This window comes from Stegastes partitus, unplaced genomic scaffold (assembly GCF_000690725.1).
Source record: "Stegastes partitus isolate 25-593 unplaced genomic scaffold, Stegastes_partitus-1.0.2 Scaffold348, whole genome shotgun sequence".
Classification (NCBI taxonomy): domain Eukaryota; kingdom Metazoa; phylum Chordata; class Actinopteri; family Pomacentridae; genus Stegastes; species Stegastes partitus.
The window spans coordinates 538,802-552,484 of NW_007578079.1; the positions used below are offsets into that span (position 1 = coordinate 538,802).

At 46.8% G+C, this 13,683-nt stretch overlaps 1 protein-coding gene across 1 annotated transcript in view; it reads right to left on the reverse strand.

Moving 5' to 3' along the window:
* Window positions 1–11,457, reverse strand: part of obsl1a (obscurin like cytoskeletal adaptor 1a) — a 15,266-nt gene extending 3,809 nt beyond the window's left edge. The window contains exons 1-19 of the mRNA XM_008284136.1: window positions 11,042–11,457; window positions 8,981–10,263; window positions 7,834–8,103; window positions 7,467–7,727; window positions 6,946–7,251; window positions 6,429–6,695; window positions 6,065–6,340; window positions 5,528–5,642; window positions 4,990–5,150; window positions 4,550–4,822; window positions 4,180–4,455; window positions 3,809–4,084; window positions 3,456–3,731; window positions 3,098–3,373; window positions 2,748–3,017; window positions 2,394–2,660; window positions 2,045–2,314; window positions 1,679–1,945; window positions 158–424 (exon numbers count right to left, since the gene is read on the reverse strand). Of these exons, the coding sequence (XP_008282358.1) occupies window positions 158–424; window positions 1,679–1,945; window positions 2,045–2,314; window positions 2,394–2,660; window positions 2,748–3,017; window positions 3,098–3,373; window positions 3,456–3,731; window positions 3,809–4,084; window positions 4,180–4,455; window positions 4,550–4,822; window positions 4,990–5,150; window positions 5,528–5,642; window positions 6,065–6,340; window positions 6,429–6,695; window positions 6,946–7,251; window positions 7,467–7,727; window positions 7,834–8,103; window positions 8,981–10,175 (5,569 nt within the window). The 5' untranslated portion in view covers window positions 10,176–10,263; window positions 11,042–11,457. The remainder of the gene's footprint in view (window positions 1–157; window positions 425–1,678; window positions 1,946–2,044; window positions 2,315–2,393; window positions 2,661–2,747; window positions 3,018–3,097; window positions 3,374–3,455; window positions 3,732–3,808; window positions 4,085–4,179; window positions 4,456–4,549; window positions 4,823–4,989; window positions 5,151–5,527; window positions 5,643–6,064; window positions 6,341–6,428; window positions 6,696–6,945; window positions 7,252–7,466; window positions 7,728–7,833; window positions 8,104–8,980; window positions 10,264–11,041) is intronic.
* Window positions 11,458–13,683: the final 2,226 nt, after the last annotated feature.

Consider the following 13,683-nt stretch of genomic DNA (forward strand, 5'->3'; position numbering starts at 1 on the left):
CCATGGCTCCTGGAGAGCCTGCTGCCCCCTGCTGGAGGAAACACTGATCTCTATCCCCTTTTTGTAGAGTCATTGGTTTTTCAATGCAAAATCTACAACTACAAACACCCACTAAGGGAATTTGAAGTCAGACAGTTTCAAAATGGAGCTCGTCTACCTTTAACTGTGAGCCTGGCTGTGGTGCGCACCCCTTCAGCTGAGAACACGATGGTGCCGGTGTCCTCCAGGGTGAGGCTGGACATGGTGAGGCCGTGGACCCGTCCAGTGGTGCTCACCCTCCACTGGTTGTTTGGCTTCACCCGGATGCCGTCCTTCTGCCAGATGCCCTCAACATCAGTGTGGGAGAGCTCCACCTCGAAGGTGGCAGTCTCTCGTTCAAAGGTTTCATGGTCAGTCAGGCCTTTGCGGATGGAGATTTTACGGGCTGGATTACAGGATATGAGGGAGAGTCGTGTAGTGAGAGGATTGTTTCAAAAGAAAAACTGAAAATCTGAGTGTAATTTTGAGAATGCAGCATTTTAAAAACTGTACATTGCATTTTAAGTGTAAAGCTTTACGGCGCAGCTTCCACGTCCACTTTAAAAGAACCGTGTGATTCAAGGACAACACAAGGTGGTTCAAATATAGACACAGCTCAGCTTATCACATGACAAATAGCACCTACTGGAGCAGTTCACAGTATCACTAAGCACATTATTGTACAAGAGTATGGCTGTGTTTCAAAAACCTCTTCACACTCAGGTCGGTCCAGCCCAGCTGCTCTTTGGGCCTTTTGCACCGACATCCTGAGAAACACACTTTGGCTATATGCTCTTCTTCTTTTGGCCAGACTCTCTGTCAGATGCCAGACGCCTGCATCTGAATAACTCCTGCTTCTTATAACTGTCTGGTTAGAAAGGTCTCAAACAATTAGTCAGTCCTGGAAAATAGTGTTTGGCTTGTGGCGCTGGTTTTAGAGCTGCTTTCATCTCTTCTGTGTTACTGTTTTGGTTTTTATGCTGGAAAGACATTAGCATCTGTTCTTCCTTAATGTTTTGTACATGAAACAATACATCAGTTAATAAACAGTTGCATGAACAGATAATCAAAGTGATCCTCATTACTTGCAGCTACTTTCTCCGACCTGTTCAGAGAGCATCTTCCTCCAGAACAGATACTGCTGGCACTTTAAAGTCATTAAAATCAATCATATTTACATGCTTCACAACAGAACAGCTTCACAGTGCATTCAGAATTTGGTTTTGTTCCAAAGCCTAAAATCCAGTATTCTCTGAATGCTTGTGGACCATGTTGTAGATCAGCTGTAGTACCTGGTTGCACCACTGGTGGAACTTCTTGCTGTTTACGGGCTCTTCTGCGATGGCCAGCAGAGAGCATTGTGGCAGTCTAGCTGGCAACAGGCCACCAGGACAGTGACATTAGGGATGCTTAATGTCAGAAGTGTTTTACATAAGGCATGCTGGTGCAGCTGACACAGATGTGCCAGAGGATGTAAACATAGGAAGAGCTGATGCTGAGAAGTTAAAAAAATGGTCTGATTGGTAGGACGAATCCTTGACATTGGCTCGCCATATCTCCAGCTGCAACCATAGACTCTGTGTGGATTCAGGCTTGGTAAAGGTCAGGGCACAGTGTTTGTTTCACATTTCTGGAAACACATCATCTACAACCCACTTACGTTCTACATTGAGTTTGACCTGCGTCCGGTCATGAAGAGTCTCACAGCGGTAGGTTCCCCGGTCTGACATGGTCAGGTTGTGGATGGTGAGGCTGCGTTTACAGCCGTTCTGGGCCAGAGTATGTCGAGGTCCAGACTGGATGACCACCCCCTGCCTCATCCACTGGACCTCTCCTGTCTCCAGGCAGATCTCTGTCTCCAGGGTGGCGTCACCAAACTCCTCTGCCATTACAGCCTCCGTTCTCTTGGTAAACATGACCTGAGCCTCTAAACACAATGAGGAGAGTCAAACATAAAGGTTATTGTTAACTGCTGGTCACTTTTGCTGGACACTTTATGCCTCCTTTGCTTGGATAAAGATCTTACCCTGAACTTTGAGACTAGCTTTACTCATTTTTCCCTCAGCCTCTGCGGTAATCTTTGAGCAGTCCAACATCTGGCACTTTTTAATCATCAAGGTGTGGCACAGGCCATTCTGGGTCACCTGGAAGCGATCTCCCATGGTGATAGGCTCGTTATCCATGAGCCAGACCAACTGGACATCATCAGGAGAAACGACACACTTAAAGGTGGCGTCTTCACCTTCTAGCACAGTTGTGTTGTGGAGCTCAGTGAGGAACTCAACCACTCGAGGCACTGACAAGACAGAAGAAAGCTCATGAAGTCGCTACCCAATGTAAGAAAAGACAGAAATTCTGTCTCCAAGTGTACTTACACTCCACTCTCAGTCTGGCAACAGTCCGGTCATCTCTGGACTCACAGGCGTACTCCCCTGCATCCTCTCGGGTTAAACGGTGGATGGTGAAGCTTCGCTCAACTCCATCTGCCCGAATTGTGAACCTCCTGCTTGGAACCATTTCTATGCCGTTCTTCAGCCACTGAACATCTGCTTTGGGCTTGCACACCTCACAGCGAAGCGTCACCATGCCGTCAGCATGTGCCACAGTGTCCTGAAGGGGCCTTGTGAACTTAATTCTCATTTCTAGAACATAGACGATGAAGATTGATATGACATTTCATTCCAGTCAGTTTTCTACAATGCTGTTGGACATAGAAGATGAATTTTTACCTTTCACCAGCAGGCTAAAGTGAATCTGGTCTGTGCTGACATCGCAGGTGTACTCGCCGGCATCAGAGCGCCTTAAAGGCTCAATGATCAGCTCGCGTTTATGGCCCTCCATGAGCGATCGAAAGCGTTCCCCTTCCACAGGTGTCCAGTCTTTCATCCAGCGCACCAGAGCACTTTCCTTGGACACATAGCTTGTCAAAGTTACGTTCTCTGCTTCGTAACCTGTCACCACAACGTCATCCTCCTTGTTTACAAAAGTAACTGGAGGCTCTTTAGAAAAAGAACAGCCAAAGATTAGATTCTTCTACGATCAGACTCTTTCCCTGAAGACCTACATTTTGGCTTTATACCTTGAATCCGGACAACGCTGATCATCTTGTCGTCCACAGCATCACACACGTACTTTCCAGAGTCTGAAGACTGGACACATGAGATGATGATTTTCCTCAGAGTCCCGTAGCTCTCGATGTAGGTTCGGGAGTCACTAGTGAGCAGTTTGTCGTTACAGTACCACTGGACCGGGGCGCTGGGACGGGACACCTCACAGGCCAGGATCAGGTCATCGCCTGCCACCATTTCCTGGTAGTCGGGATCACTTGAGTTCCCTACAATAGTCACTGGAGGCTCTAGGAGGGAAAGGATTGGTTAGTAATTCAAGAAGTGTTTGGTTTCACCTTGAATCAGTAAAATCAGAGAACTGAGTTTTACCGTCGACCGTGACCTGGAAACTGATGCTGTCATCGCCAACATCCATGAAATACTCTCCTGAGTCTCTGAGTTCAGCATTGAGTATGACCAGCGAGCGGAAAGCACCTTCCTCCTCTTCACAGAACCGTTCATCACCCTCCACACGGCAGCCATCCTTGTACCATTTAGCGGCAGCATTAGCTCGAGAGAGCTCACACTCCAGCACCATGTCGTCAGAAATCAGGAACTTTAGGTTTGTCTTGATCTCTGACTTTCTCAGGATCTTCACTGGTGGCTCTGAGGATGCAGAATTAGGTCTTTAAAATTACTCTATTGTCCAGAAAATACCTGTAAAGACAACCTTTGCCTCTTACCTGAAATTCTGACTTGGAAATCAATTTTATCATCAACAGCATCACAGGTGTATTTCCCAGAGTCCTCTGGAGTGGGAGCATGGATGGTCAGACGGCGGAGGAGACCATCCTCTGTCATGGCGGCATGACTGCTCGGCTCTATTTGTCGACCATTTAGCCACCACTTGACTTCTGCGGTTGGCCGCGACACCTCGATCTCCAGAACAACTGGTTTACCAACAAAACTGTGGAGTTTGTCGGGTGTGTTTTTAGAATGAGAAAGCGTCACTGGTGGCTCTACGGTTAAAGAGGAGGGATGAAATAATCAAGATGGATTGATTCATGAAGTTCCCTTTTATCAAGATAATAACAGGACAGGTCCACCTGCTTACCTGTGATCGTCACCAGGAAGGCCACAGCGTCATCCTCAGTGTCACAAACATACTCGCCTGCATCATGCACAGTAGTTAAGGGTACGACCAGCCGGTGGTGGACTCCATCCACCTCCAGCATTAGGTTAGGACCCTGCTCTACCTCCAGGCTGTCTCTGAACCACCGGACAGCAGCATCCGCCTGAGAAATCTCACAGCTGAGCTCCAGCCTCTCTGAAGCCAAACAGGTCACTTCTAACTCTGAGTCACTGGGAGAAATGATTCTTATTGGTGGCTCTGGTGCAGAAAGAGGAGATTTAAATGTAAACCCGTCGTATTACTTGTATAGTTGCATGTATAGTATAATAAAAAGCAAGCAGCCAAGTGTTACCTGTAACTGTAAGCTGGAAAAAGACGGAGTCTCCGTCCGTTTCACAGACGTACTCTCCACCGTCCTCTGCTGAGCCGCAGGCGATGGTCAACCTCCTGTAAGGACCTTCTGATATCAGCTGGAGGTTGTTGCTTTCCTCGACTTGCTGGCCATCCTTGAACCACCGAACCTTCCCGCTGGAGCGAGACAACTCACACTGCAGCTGGACCTCCTCTGAGATGTAGCTCTCCATCACTACATCATCCTTTGGCTCCACAATCATCACTGGAGGTTCTGTATTGACAGGATAGGAGGAGAGTGAGGTCAGGTAATGTTTGTTATACGGCTGGTGTTTGTCGATATAACACCTTTAATTTGTATGAATTCAAACAGATTCCTCTGAAACTCTAAGTGTCTTTAGATATTTCCAGGACCAACATGAGTCAGAAATGTCCGTGCACCTCTGACATTGACAGTGAACTCCATGCTGTTGTTTCCTGCTTGGCAAGTGTAAGTTCCAGCATCTGAGGCCTCTGCTGAGCGGATGATTAACCTCCTCATGGTTCCTTCTGCCTGCACGGTGATGTTGTCACTGGGCTGGATTTCACAGCCGTCCTTATACCTGGGACACAAAATAGGTACAAAGTAAATGTCACATCATAGAAAAGCTGGTCAGACACTTCAAGTTCAGTTGCTGTGCAGAGGATGGAGGACACTGAAACTATGACTGTGTTGTGTTGTATGCAGTGGAGCCGTTACACAAACACACAGCAACACATGACTGACATTCCTCTGGTTGGATTTTCCCTAAAAAAACAGGTAGATTCAGAAGTTCTTATTCCAGTACACACATTATTGTTTGAGTCATTTTCCTCTTCAACACTCTAAATGAACGTTACAGTGATACTGCTGGTAAACACAATAAAAACAATAAAAACTAAATGAACAGCAACAACTGAAACGTGTTTGTATTGATTTTTCCAAACCGGATTCTCTTACCACACAACTTCAGCATCCTCTCTGGAGACATGGCTGAGCAGCACCACTGGGTCCAACTCCATGCTGGACTTATGCAGCTCATCCTCTTGGACTGGACTGAACTCCACTGGAGGACCTGGAAGAACCAGAAGGAGGGAAGGATGGAGCGACTGTAACACAGTGTGTGAAGTGGCCTCTTCAGAGTGTAGTTCTCTGGTTAAATCATAAAACCAGCTGTGGATGAACTATTTCTGATAACAACTGTTCAGCATTTTTAAACATTGTTTTGGGTTTCTTGGACAACAAGTACAAATCAATAAATCAATTAGGGCCACATTAACGGGCTTAAAACGCAACTGAAGGTTTAATATGAACTTTATGATCTAAAATGAGCAAAGTGCATTTTATAGGTTTACAATAACACATTGCTTCATGAAAACTGTAGAAAAAGTCACTAATGTCTGTCGACTGACTAAACAGTTTGACTAAAGTGAATGATGTGTTTCTCTGTAGCTGCTGTAGTGTTGGACCGTGAACACACACTGAGCTCCACTTTACCTGCAACATCCACGCTGAATCTGATGGCGTCACCTGAAGTTTCACACGTGTAAACTCCAGAGTGAGATGCATCAGCAGACTGGATGACAATCCTCCTCATATTCCCATCTGACTGGATGCTGAGGCCTTCATTCATCTGCAGCTCTGTGCCATTTTTGCACCAGGACACCTTTGCAGAAGGGTGGGAGACTTCACAGTAGAGTACGATGGCATCACCTGCCTCCACCTTCTTGTTGCTGTCCGACTCCGACTGAGGCCGGAATTTGACTTCAGCAGCTGCAAGAACACAAACACACACAACAGGTGAAGTCCAAAGTCGTGCATCCATCACATGCTGAATGTACCAACGAAACCAGATGTTTACGTTTAACCCTGAGCACGGCTGAATCCCGGACTCCGTTGGCTATGAACGTGACCTCTGCTGTGTCCTCTGTTGTGTGAGTTTCATGGATCACTAGTGAGTGCTGTGTTTGGCTCTGTTGGATTGAATATCGTCCATCATGCTGCAGTTGGGCGCTATTCAAAAACCAGGTTCCCACCATGGAGGCAGACAGTTCAATGACGAAGCGAGCGTCTTCTCCTTCAACGACCTCACAGCCTTGGAGGCGACGAAGAATCTTGGGTCCAGAGACTAAAGAAAATAGAAAAAGCAAAAATAGAAGTTACCCAAAACAAAGAAGATGTTTTTCTGTTTCATTGCTGTGGATTTCCAAAGCAGGTCTGGTTTCAAATCAGTACAAATCACATGACAGTGTGGAAGTACAGGTGTGGGCCTCAAACTTTAATCAGCTCCTGAACATTCACACTGAAATCCTGCTTGGCCTGCTTTCTCAGGACAGTCTCTGTATATGCATAGTTCTACGTGACAGTGTGTTCCTCACCCAGGTGGACCACTTTGGGAAACTCCACGTGGCCGCTTCGGCCGTACTTGTTGATGCAACAGACACGGAAGCGGTAGTCGCCGTCGCACGGCACGCTGTCTCCAGTGACCTCCGCTGAGGTGGACGTCTCTGAGGTGAAGCATTTCTGCCACTCCTGAGAACCCACTTCTTGTCTCTCCAGCACAAAAATGGAGCGAGTGGAGGTCTGGCTGTTTGGGGCAGGAACCCAGGAGAGCAGAGCGCTGTTGGGCCTGTCTGTGTCCATTCTGACTCCCACAGGACAGACAGGAGGACAGTGTCTGGTGGCTTAAGGACAGAAGTCATGTTTAATTAGTGGAGGCTGTTGAAGCGATGCATCTATCGTGGAACATGAAGGACTAGAACAAGTTTGAAACAGTTGAGTATTTGTGCACAAAGAGGTCTTGATGATTGGTTGTTTCGTGTGGATAGAATGACCGTAGAAATCAAATCAGCAGTTTCTTAAACCTCAAAAACAAGTGTGTAACCTTTTGGAAACATACCTTTGACCTTGAGGCGTGATGAAGTCTTGGATCTTCCTGCGACAAACGTCACGACCCCCGAGTCGTGATAGGCCACGTTGACAAAGACGAGGATGTGAGTTTTGCCAAAAGACTTGAGAATCGTTTGGTGTGTCTCTTGTAACTTTAAGCCGTCTTTGAACCAGTGGACTTCCATCTCATCGCTCTCCACCTCCACGCAGAATGCTGCGTTCTCACCCTCCAGGACCTCCAGCTTCCGAGGAAGTTTGCGAACAATGGTTCCTGTGAGTATAAAGACGTGTCAGCCAGTGTCTAACTTATCTCTAAAGTCTTGCTCTGTCATATTACACCTGATGAAAACAGGTATTTTACGCTCAGTGCAGCCCACCTTTAACCGACAGCTCGGCAATGCTTTTCGCTCCATCAGGCATCTCACAGAGGTAGACTCCATCATCGTCTGTCCCGATGTCGTGGATGGTGAGTCTTCGTTTGGTTCCTTTCTGCTCCATCCCATATTTACTGCTGGGCATCAGCCTCTGGTCCTCCAGGTACCAGGCAGCTGGCAGCGACTCATCAGGAACCTCACACTCCAGCACAGCTACATCCCTTTCCTTCACCTCCACGTCTTTCAGTGGGCGTCGGAACCGCACAGCTGGGCCTGAAGAACCAGTTTGCTATGTTACAGGATGTGTTTGAACAAATACTTGTAGATTTCATACATTGATTAACCATGCATGACTCCTGAAAGCCTTCTGCAGCGCTACAGGAGGTTCAGTGATTTCAGTTTAATGTTGCAGCTGCAGCAGACTGGTCCGAGCATGGCGCCGTGGCAGCAGCCGTCCTGCCACGAGGACAAACGACTGAGAAACTGTGAAACTTAAACTGTTTGAAACTCTCTTCAAAACATTATGATTAGAAATTGAACGTGCAGAATGTGTAATTTTGGTGTTTAATTTGTTGTAAAATAACATGTATTACACTTTAAAAGCTGTTTCTTACAGCTGCTGTCATGCTGCTCCACATCATCTGGAGATGAAGGACCAGCATGGAGACCCCGAGGCTAACGGACTCTAATGATGAAGGCAGAACCGTGTCTATGAGAAGCTCTGTGACCCAGACCGTTATCTGACCATAGGGAAGAGATTAGGACAAAATAATGAACCGCCTCTAAAGCTGACGTTGTGCAGCTCAGCTCTGCACACTGAGCGATCAGCTGCAGCTCATGACATGAGCATCACGATGTGGCTGGAGGTCAGAGGCACTCTGGAGCATCTGCAGAGGTTTCTACGGTGTTCACATGATTGTGTTGGGCAGCTTCACAGTGAAGTTGTGTTGTTTATTCCTGCAGTGGTTTTCTATCCACCTGTCATGGCTGACTATATGACAGCGCTGAAGGTTGCAGGAGATCATCATGTTGGGATCTGTTCATCCTTGAAAGACAGGACGTGCCGTCTGTGTCTAAAATAAGGACTTTAAAGATAGAAGTATTTTGTTCTGTACAGATTGAGGGAGGAAGCCGTTGTGGCATCACCTACCTTTGACAGACAGGTGAACAGCACTCAGTGTGTTTCCCAGAGTGTTGGATGCTGCGCACACATACAGGCCCGTATCCTGCACTTTGCAGTACAGAACCTTCAGGGTGTAGTAACCCTCTCTGTCCTCAAATATCAGGTGACGTCTGTCGGGCTCCAGGGGAACCCCGTCTTTCTTCCAGATGATCTCAGGTTTTGGTTTCCCTGTTACGAAGCAGCGAAACTTGGCGTGCTTCCCCTCAGCAACTGCAAACTTCTTGACTTTGGATGCGTTGACAGGCGGCTCCTCCGTGAGCCTGGACAGACCGAGCCGCCCGGCCCGGTCCCTCGGTGACCGCTGGCTGTTCGTGTGGCCGTTTGAGGACATTTTACTCTCCTCTCGCTCTGGTACCGGCTCGACCAGAAGGACTGCACCGGCCAAGGCCTGACCGTGTCCGTTGACGGCCTTGCAGGTGTAGACTCCTTTATCTGGGATGCGTGTCCTGTAGATCTTGAGCTGGAACCAGCCGCCATCTTGGTTGCTCACACTGAAGTGCGAACTCTCGAAGATGTCGTTCAGCTTCTTCCCATCCTTCTCCCAGATCACTTCTGGCAAAGGCGTCCCCCAGATTTTGCAAGAGAAGGCAGCATCTTCTCCCCGATCCACGCGCAGAGACAAAGGTTTGATGAGGAATCTGGGTTTCTGATCAGATGTTAGATCAACCTCTTCTTGTTTTTCACTTCTTGTTCCGTTCCACTTGTGCTCTCCGTTCACTTCCTCCCCATTTTCTTTCCTATTTTCTCCATTTTGTGCAGTGCAGAAGCCATTGAGCTGTCCTCCAGATTCTATCACATTATTCTCTGGTTGCTTCACGCCATTGAGCATGGACTGCCTGAGCTCCCCATCCTGTGCCGGGGCCTCTCCTTCCACTTTGAGCGAGGCTGCTGCGTAGGTTTCACCGATGCTATTTCTAGCCTTGCAGATGTACTGGCCAGCATCCTGCTGGGTCACTCCAGTAATGGTCAGCAGGTAAACTTTCCCCTCCTCGGAGAGCTTGTGGCGTCCTTCAGACAAGATCTGGACATTTTTACGTTCCCAGATCACATCTGGACGAGGGTCACCACTGATTTGGCACTTCAGTGTTGCATCTGCTCCACATTGTGCCAGAACAGGCCGTGGGTAGCCCAGAACACGAGGAGCACCGCCGAAGATATCCATGATTCTGGACCTTTGGTCGAGTTTGAGTGAAGAGCTTGGTTTTGCTTTGGGAATTTTCAAACTAAGCCTCTTGTCTTTGGTGAAGGAGCTGCAACGTGAAGGAAAAATATGTTTTAGTCCAAACACAGAATAAGACTCACTGAACTTGTTCTCTGACAAAAATCACCGTCTGAACAACAAAAGCTGTGATGCTGCTAGAAACTGACTGAACAGAGATAATTCCATCATATTACTATCAGTCATTCAAAGCAGACTGAAGAACATCATAAAATGCTGTTTGTCCCACAGTCATTCACTGACGAGGGTTTTGAGCAAACACTCATGATTGCCTCACAGCTGGTGCTGTAGCTCATTTAAGAGTGTATTTATAAAGTAGTCTGACCAAAAAAAGACTCTGGAGACCATCTGTCACAGAGCACACAGACTCCTGTGGTCACTAACTGGGACAGAACTGACCCATAAATCCATGTGTGCCTCGTACACCGACGGTGTGCTTGTTTCTGTTTGGCTTTGTTCTTGAATCGTTGCCTGTTTACCAAGTTGTCAACAACTGTGAGGTCTTGCAGAAACACAACTAATGGAAACATGTGCACTGCTCTCATAGCAGCCAGTGGAAAGCTCGAGTCCCCCTTGCATGGCTCCATATTGGCACCTATTGCTGGCGCATGACGCCCCCCGTAGTGGTGAAAGCACGGCTGATATGCTGGTAGGCATGTGCTGAGCTCCTCATCGAGCATTTTGTTGCCACATGGATGATAATTATTTTGCTAAAAAGTCTAAAATGAAAGCTTCAATAGAAAATGAGCAGAACAGTACAGCTGGAACCATTTCATAACTTTATCCATGCAGTCAGAGAACAAACTCACCCCTCTGTTCAGGAGTCGCTCTCTTTAAAGCATTCTGTCAGCGCTGTGGTATGAACCTAGAAGTGACGTCCTCAAACCGTCCACGCTGGCATCAGATGACCTTTGGTTCTTCTTTAGATATTTGGTGTGTTGCTCTGGAGAACAGTCTTGAAGCTCTGTGAGGCTCTTCAGCTTTCGTTCTTCATCTTCCTGGTTTGCTGTTTATAGATTCTGGTTTACATCTGAGACTTCTGCTCACTGACTGTCAACGAGGAAAACAAGGAAACAGAGATCTTCCATTCACATGTGCCGGCTCATTATCACAGGAGATATTTCTTTAGTTTGGTGTCCGGCTGCAGGTGGCAGAGAGCAAAATGACCACGTTGGTTCATGCATCAGCTTTGATAGTGTCACAGGCCAGAAGCTACAGAGTGAGAGGGAGCTGGAATGGAGGATGGGGGGCATTAAATGCTTTCGCAGCTGCTGTCACCACAAGCCACCCCCTAAAAATACCAGCAGCTTCGATGACGGTGGTTCAGATAAAGTCTCCATTCACTAAAGATAGAGGGGAGGCCGAGCTCTGCCACAGATCACTCAGCTCAACAGAGATCCTGAGTAAAACCTCAGTGGAGAAAGGACACCCCAGCTGCTCATGAGTCACGCTGACCCACAAATAGACTGATTATTGTCTGGTTAGTACTGAGAAATGATTTATATCGAGCTGTGACTGAATAAATGTCTCATTATCTACCTTTCAGTTCAGTACAAACCCTGTTACATTCAGACGCACACAGTAAAGAGCAGTTACGACATTTAATCTTACAAGAGATGAAATTTCATCTTTTTATAGATCCACAATGTAAAATCCAGAATTATAGAAATACTTTGATTTCAAGAACAAAAACAATGAACAGTGATATGGAGTCGTAAATAGATGTGATCAGAAAGATTCAGATTCAGGATTAGCTGTGTTTCCTCTGCATTCATTTAGGAGTGGCGGGCCATTCCTAAATCCCAGCCACCGCTCCCTCAAATTTCTTTTTTTTTGATTTTTTTTATTGTCGCAAATACACCAGCATGTCTCCACCTTCACATGTCTCCACCTTCACATGTCTCCACCTTCACATGTCTCCACCTTCACTGCAGAGTCCTGCACTGGGTCGGTACTGGCGAGAACTAAGGTAAAGTACAGATAACTATCTTATTCAGTCTCTACTCTTTGGGAGGTTAATGGGACGTCATCCACTCGCGACTACGAAGGTAAACTACAGATAACTATCTTGCTCAGGATCTACTCTTGGGGGGTGTCTGAGTGAATGCTGCTAACGTTAGCAGCGATGATGACCGTAGTGAAACTCGGTCAGCACCGACGCCAAAAAATTTCCGGTAAGAAACCCCCAAAAAAAACGAACCACCAAAATTGCAACCAAAATTTTTCAAGAAACAACCGAAACGGCCGTTACTCTGTTATGACGCTGACAAGAACCTTGCATGCAATTATTATTGTTATTATTATTATTATTGTTGTTGTTGACACTATTTAGAAAATGTATTTAATGACTAAATGCATGTTGACATACAGGGATTCCCACTGATAGCCAATCAAAATGAACGTAACAGAAAGTCGCCACGTACCGGAGCTGCAGGTCGAACCGGTTAAGCAGAGACGGCGAGCCCGTTGGTTGCTGGTGCAAAACCAGTGAAGCAGTCGGTCGGGTGCCTGCTTCTGTACCATCTGCTCAAAAAACAAACAAACAAACAAAAAAACTCCTGTAGGCAACTAGCGGTAAAAAAAAAATGTAAAAAAAAGTGCTGTCAGGCCACAGAGCTGCTGTCTGCTCTGAAACTCAACCCGTTTGCCGGAGCAGCAGCCACCGCTGAGGTACCGGCATCATGACTGACCGGGTCTGTTCATTGCAGAACATGACTTGTCCTTCACCATTTCTCAGCCACTCCTTCATCTGTGCAAAAAGCTGGCTGAACATAAAAATGCTTCGTCAAACTGTCTGTGTCAAACCAGCAAGCTGGTCACACAAATACACATGATATAGCGCCAGCATTTAAAAATTGTCTTTCTGAAAAGCTCAAAAGATGTGTTTTCATACTGACGGAGTATTATATTTCAAAACTAGAGAAGCCCTCAGAGAGCCAGACCTCCTCCGAGCAGCTCATTTCCACCATGTGGTGATTTCCAGCTGATGTTAAAGTCCTGATTCATTTATCTACACTCTTAGATTCATGGAGAATCAGAACATAGCTTTAGCATTGAGTTAGCATTGATATCATCAATAACAAGCTGACGGACTGATGAGCGCTCGTTCTGGACTCTCAGACATTTTGTACACTTATGTCTGCAGTTCCTCACTGGCTTTAAGCTGTTAGCTAACGCTATGCTAGGTTAGCATAACTACAGCGATGCTACTGCTCACATAGACAGGGAGTAGCTTAAGCTAGGCTAGCACAACTTCAGCAATACAACATACATGAAAAGCATGACCCACGCAACGAAGCACGTCGTCCTGACTCATGGCAAAGAGAGTTAAAGGGAACCAGGAAACATGCTGAGTCATTGTTAGTGTCACAGTGTGGTTCTGAACTTATCTGTCAGCAGCTCGGCTCAGCCCACTCCTGTGGTGCTGCCTGGCTGCAGCTTCCTCTGTACC